This window comes from Echinops telfairi, unplaced genomic scaffold (genome assembly GCF_000313985.2).
Source record: "Echinops telfairi isolate 266 unplaced genomic scaffold, ASM31398v2 ScPeMD7_443;HRSCAF=831, whole genome shotgun sequence".
NCBI lineage: Eukaryota > Metazoa > Chordata > Mammalia > Afrosoricida > Tenrecidae > Echinops > Echinops telfairi.
The window spans coordinates 34,868,411-34,873,236 of record NW_022104341.1 but is presented as its reverse complement, the minus strand read 5'-3'; the positions used below and the strand labels follow the sequence as shown (position 1 = coordinate 34,873,236).

The window sequence follows — 4,826 nt, the reverse complement described above, 5'->3', positions numbered from 1 at the left end:
TTTTTTTTTAATGAATGAATGAAACTTAACCCTTTCCTGAAACAGTTCTCTTCAATAGATGGTGTTTTCATTCCAGCTAGCTTCCCATTGTGTTTACCAGATTCATTCACACAAAAGGCAGCACTGAAGGCCTTCTTAAGCAAATTACGCTAAACTATGAAGGCTGAACAGCCCTATGCATTAAAAAGGACGAGTAATTCTTCAAGAGCACAGATATGAGGGACACTGAAATAATTGTGTGCTTTTTATTAAAAGTATGCAAAAGGATATTTTTCGGTGATGTCCCAGGAAACTGGGCTGTGGAGTCTGCTGCGTGTGTGTCAGGTAGACAAGGATACTGAAATCGGTCAACATTTTTCGGTTCTGTTGTCGGACTCGACCGCACTGAACAACAACATTGTCACGGAACTCTACGCCCCAAATCGCTAATTTCTCTGTGCTTGGCGAGAGGAGCGTTGGGGGGTTTCCAAGTGGTCCAAAGGAGAGGCGTGCTGGCATCTGGTTCAGACGGAAGTGACTTCCGTCCGAGCCACTCCACGAAGGTCGTCCCGCTTCAGCCCAGGCTCAGTCAGCGTGGTCCGCAGCCGGCCGAGGGGGGCGGGAGGGCTCCCCCGGCCTCCGGCATCCGCGCGGAAGTGCGTACAGTCGGCCTCCCCGCGAGCACCCGGCGCTGGTTTCCTCTCGGACATCCAGCTCAGCCAGTGGGCTGGGACTGAAGTGGGAACCTCCAAAACCAAACGGGAACAACACACCAAAGAAGGAGGGGCCGGGTGGGGGAAGACCTCTGCCTGGGAAGCTGCCAGATGTGGGGGGGAGCTGAGTTTTCTCCCTCTCTCATTCATAAAAGCCACTGCGGCTATTAATTTGCAATGCACTAAACACCATGCCAAAGCTTTGGGACTTGATCCCAATGTGCCTCCTGGAAGCCTGCAAATAGATGTCGGGCTCAGCGACAAGCACCCCCTCCCCGTTCGACTCTCTCCATAGCTACACGGCCTCTTCCCACCTCCGCTGTAGACACGCGGACGGCTAGCTGCCTTCCCCGGCGAGGGTTCCCCAGGCCACCCGCCCCGTCAACTCGGCATCCCCCAAACAGAACCACTTTTGTTCCCCCAGCTCAGGTCCTCCCACCCTCCCGGTCCAGGCAGAGTTCTGAAGACAAGTGTCCCCTCTCCTCTCCCACGACACGCATCCTCACTCCAAAAAACAAAAACAAAAAAACAAGCATCCCCAATAGAAGTCGTTATTTAAAGTGGAAAAAACGGACTGTTTTCTTGACGGGTCCAGGACCAAAAAAAAAAGAAAAGAAAAGAAATGTGCACCGGGGCCCGGGGAGGGGCTTGGCAGCCGCCCGCGCCAGCCCGCATTCCGGAGATGTTTGAGCGCTCTGGAACGCGCACACGGCGCCGACGTCACCGCAGCATGCCGAGCGGCCGCCGGCGCATATAAGAGGCGGCGGCTGGAGCCGGGACAGACGCGAGTGAGAGCGCTCCCGGGCCGCGCCGCACCTCTGCGCCCGCTCCTCCAGCACGCCGCTCGCTGCTCCAGCCCGCCGGGCCCTCCGCGCCTCCCAGCCCGCCGCGGCCCACTCCCCGCACCGCTCCCACCGCGCCGAGCCTGGCCTCTGCTCCGGCGTCTCTGCTGCCCGCTCACCACCGGCTCCCCCTGAGCGCCACCATGAGCTCCGGCACCGCCAGGGCGATCGCCTTCACCGTCCTCCTCCTCTACTCCGCCAAGCTGGTAAGCCGGATTATGTTTGCCACTGCGCTCCCACCCTGCCCTCCCCGCCTGATCCTTTCCCCGGCGTGCCGATGGGCACAAAAGCTAAACTGAAAAGTGCAGGGTATGTGGGTGGCGGTGGGTCTTTCCAGCCTAGCTAAGACGTGTCCAGAACCTCTTCATGGGCGCAGCCGCCCGGGGTGGCTGGACGTCAGGGGACCGGGGACCCCAGCATCTATCGGGCGGTACTCCCGTGCCCCCTCTTCCAACCACCACCACCACCACTGCGGGGTTGATCGTCCCGTTCTCACGCGTTTCTTCTGCCCCTTCCAGGCGCTCAGCACCTGCCCCGCCGCGTGCCACTGCCCCCTGGAGGCGCCCAAGTGCGCGCCGGGAGTCGGGCTGGTCCGGGACGGCTGCGGCTGCTGTAAGGTCTGCGCCAAGCAGCTCAACGAGGACTGTAGCAAAACGCAGCCGTGCGACCACACCAAGGGGCTGGAATGCAATTTCGGCGCCAACCCCACCGCTCTGAAGGGGATCTGTCGAGGTAAGATGCTTGTGGTTTGGCCCCTTTAAAAAAATAATAGTCCCCGTAGTCCAGAAGTTTAGTAATTTTGAGACCATGTATGGTGATGCTTTGTTGTTGGTAGCTTGGCAGAAAGACACATGATTTCAGCAGTCTGGAATGCAATTCAGTGTGTCTGGGCCCAACGCAAAGCGCACACGGAAAAGTGATTCCTGACTGACTTATTGTTCTGGTCTGGAGTCTCCGGGGAGTTACAGAGAACTTTACCATAAATTGAATTTAACAGAGCAGAAAGTATGTATGCATTGCAAGGCTTGGTTCAGACTCTTAACCGGCTTGTCCTCCCTCCTCTTTCTCTTTTGGTGATCTCCGCAGCTCAGTCAGAGGGCAGGCCCTGTGAATACAACTCCAGAATCTACCAGAACGGGGAAAGCTTCCAGCCCAACTGTAAACACCAGTGCACATGTATCGATGGCGCGGTGGGCTGCATTCCCTTGTGCCCCCAGGAACTATCCCTCCCCAACTTGGGCTGCCCCAACCCCCGGCTGGTCAAAGTGAACGGGCAGTGCTGTGAGGAATGGGTCTGTGACGAGGACGCTGCTAAGGACCCCGGGGACGACAGGGACAGCCTCCTGGACAAGGGACTGAGATTGGACGCCTCCGAGGTGGAGTTGACCAGGAAAAACGAACTGATCGCCATTGGAAAAGGTGGCTTCCTGAAGCGGCTCCCCGGTAAGCAGAGACCTTGCGCTGCAGTAGGTTCGCAACTTTGTAGAAAAGACTCTTTGCTGAGATGTGTGTCGATGCTCCTCTGACAAACCTCCCCTTTTGTTCCTTGCTCTAGTTTTTGGACTGGAACCCCACATCCTATACAATCCTTCATCGACTGGCCAGAAATGTATCGTTCAAACAACTTCATGGTCCCAGTGCTCAAAGACCTGTGGAACTGGTATCTCCACACGCGTTACCAATGACAACCCCGAATGCCGCCTGGTGAAAGAAACCCGGATTTGTGAAGTGCGGCCTTGTGGACAGTCAGTGTACAGCAGTCTGAAAGTAAGTTCCTTTGGGCGTCCTGGAGGCTGTTCTCAGCAGGTCGGTGGGGGGTACAAACTTTTCTTTCAAGAATCAGAACTACCTACCCTCGCTGACTTGTCTTTTTCTTTCCCCTTTCTTACAGAAGGGCAAGAAATGCAGCAAGACCAAGAAAGCCCTTGAACCGGTCAAGTTTACTTACGCTGGCTGTTCAAGCGTGAAGAAATACCGCCCCAAGTACTGCGGGTCCTGCGTCGATGGGCGGTGCTGCACACCCCAGCAGACCAGGACTGTGAAGATGCGCTTCCGCTGCGAAGATGGGGAGATGTTTTCCAAGAACGTTATGATGATCCAGTCCTGCAGATGCAACTACAACTGCCCACATGCCAACGAGGCCGCCTTTGCTTTCTACCGGCTGTTCAATGACATTCACAAATTTCGGGACTAAATGCTACCTGGGCTTCCAGGGCAAATAAGGGAGAATGCTGTCAGAATCTCGGAGACATGGGTGGGGGTGGTGGGGGTGAAGGGGCTCTATTGTAGAGGAATTCTGCCTTGCTCGTTCTTGAGTAGTACTGAGGTGTTTGGAAACTGCCACGTGTGCTGCTGCAGAGGACACCAGTGCAGGATACTAATGTGAGAATACTTTGCTTCATAGTACTGGAGCACCTGTTACTGCTTCATTTTGGAGCTTGTGTGTTGATGATGTTCTGTTTTCTGTTTGTCAATTATTCGGTAAGCATATTTTTCTTGACTTTTTGCCTTTTCAGTTCTGCGATTGTAAAGGAGAATGAGATTAGTTAGACAGATAAAGCCTTTGACAGAATTGGAGAGCAATCCATCCCTCCTGAGGTGCCACTCCATGAGTGACTGTGAGAGGCAGCTATCTGCACTCGAAACTGCAAACAGAAATCAGGTGTTTTAAGACTGAATGTTTTTATTTTATTTATCAGAATGTAGCTTTTTTTGGGGGGAGGGAGGAGGGGAAATGTAATACTGGAATAATTTGTAAATGATTTTAATTTTATATTCAGTGAAAAGAATTTATTTATGGAATTAATCATTTAATAAAGAAATATTTACCTAATACCAGAGTGTATGCTATTCAGTAATTTTCAGAAACAGGCCAAAGTCCCTGGGAACCAGCTAGCTCATGCATTCATTCATTCAAACAAGATTTGTGCCAGGCACTGTTCCAGGCGCTTGGGATATAGCAGTGAGTTACTGATGAAAATTGGACCATGACTTTTATTTCACCAGTAGAGAAAGATCTGTGTGTGTAAACCGATCAGTTTGAAAAGCATGTATCGAATACCAGGCACTGCACTAACTACTGAAGGTAAACTCAAGAAAGAAACCTGAAACTGTGATTTAAAATAATGCTTTATTTTCCCCAAGAATTCAAAGCACCAGGACCTCTTTTGTACAGTCGCCTTGTGAGGTAGGTAGAGTAGAGTCATTTCTTCCAAATCACTGGGTTGTTGTGCAGATCATTTCCGTAGAGGAGAAAAACACTGTAATGAAAAACTGACTGTTTAGGTAGCCC

The 4,826-nt window shown here is 52.6% G+C and overlaps 1 protein-coding gene across 2 annotated transcripts; it reads left to right on the top strand.

Annotated features, from left to right (window-relative positions):
• Positions 1–1,639: 1,639 nt before the first annotated feature.
• CCN1 (cellular communication network factor 1) lies at positions 1,640–4,367 on the top strand. Of its 2 annotated transcripts, XM_004699283.2 has the most exons (5): positions 1,640–1,740; positions 2,053–2,266; positions 2,621–2,977; positions 3,090–3,301; positions 3,426–4,367. In XM_004699283.2, the coding sequence occupies exons 1-5, from the start codon at positions 1,678–1,680 to the stop codon at positions 3,726–3,728; spliced, it is 1,149 nt and encodes a 382-aa protein (XP_004699340.1). In that variant the 5' UTR covers positions 1,640–1,677; the 3' UTR covers positions 3,729–4,367. The 2 variants fall into 2 exon arrangements, with proteins under 2 accessions (XP_004699340.1, XP_045147978.1); XM_045292043.1 differs by lacking the exon at positions 1,640–1,740 and having other exon boundaries at positions 1,831–2,266.
• Positions 4,368–4,826: the final 459 nt, after the last annotated feature.

Excerpts from the sequence above, each read along its gene's own strand:
- CCN1 (XM_045292043.1), top strand. The coding sequence starts at position 1,846 with ATGTGGGTGGCGGTGGGTCTTTCCAGCCTAGCTAAGACGTGTCCAGAA. Across the intron at positions 2,978-3,089 it reads CTTCCTGAAGCGGCTCCCCG|TTTTTGGACTGGAACCCCAC; the intron begins GTAAGCAGAGAC and ends TCCTTGCTCTAG. Across the intron at positions 3,302-3,425 it reads CAGTGTACAGCAGTCTGAAA|AAGGGCAAGAAATGCAGCAA; the intron begins GTAAGTTCCTTT and ends CCTTTCTTACAG.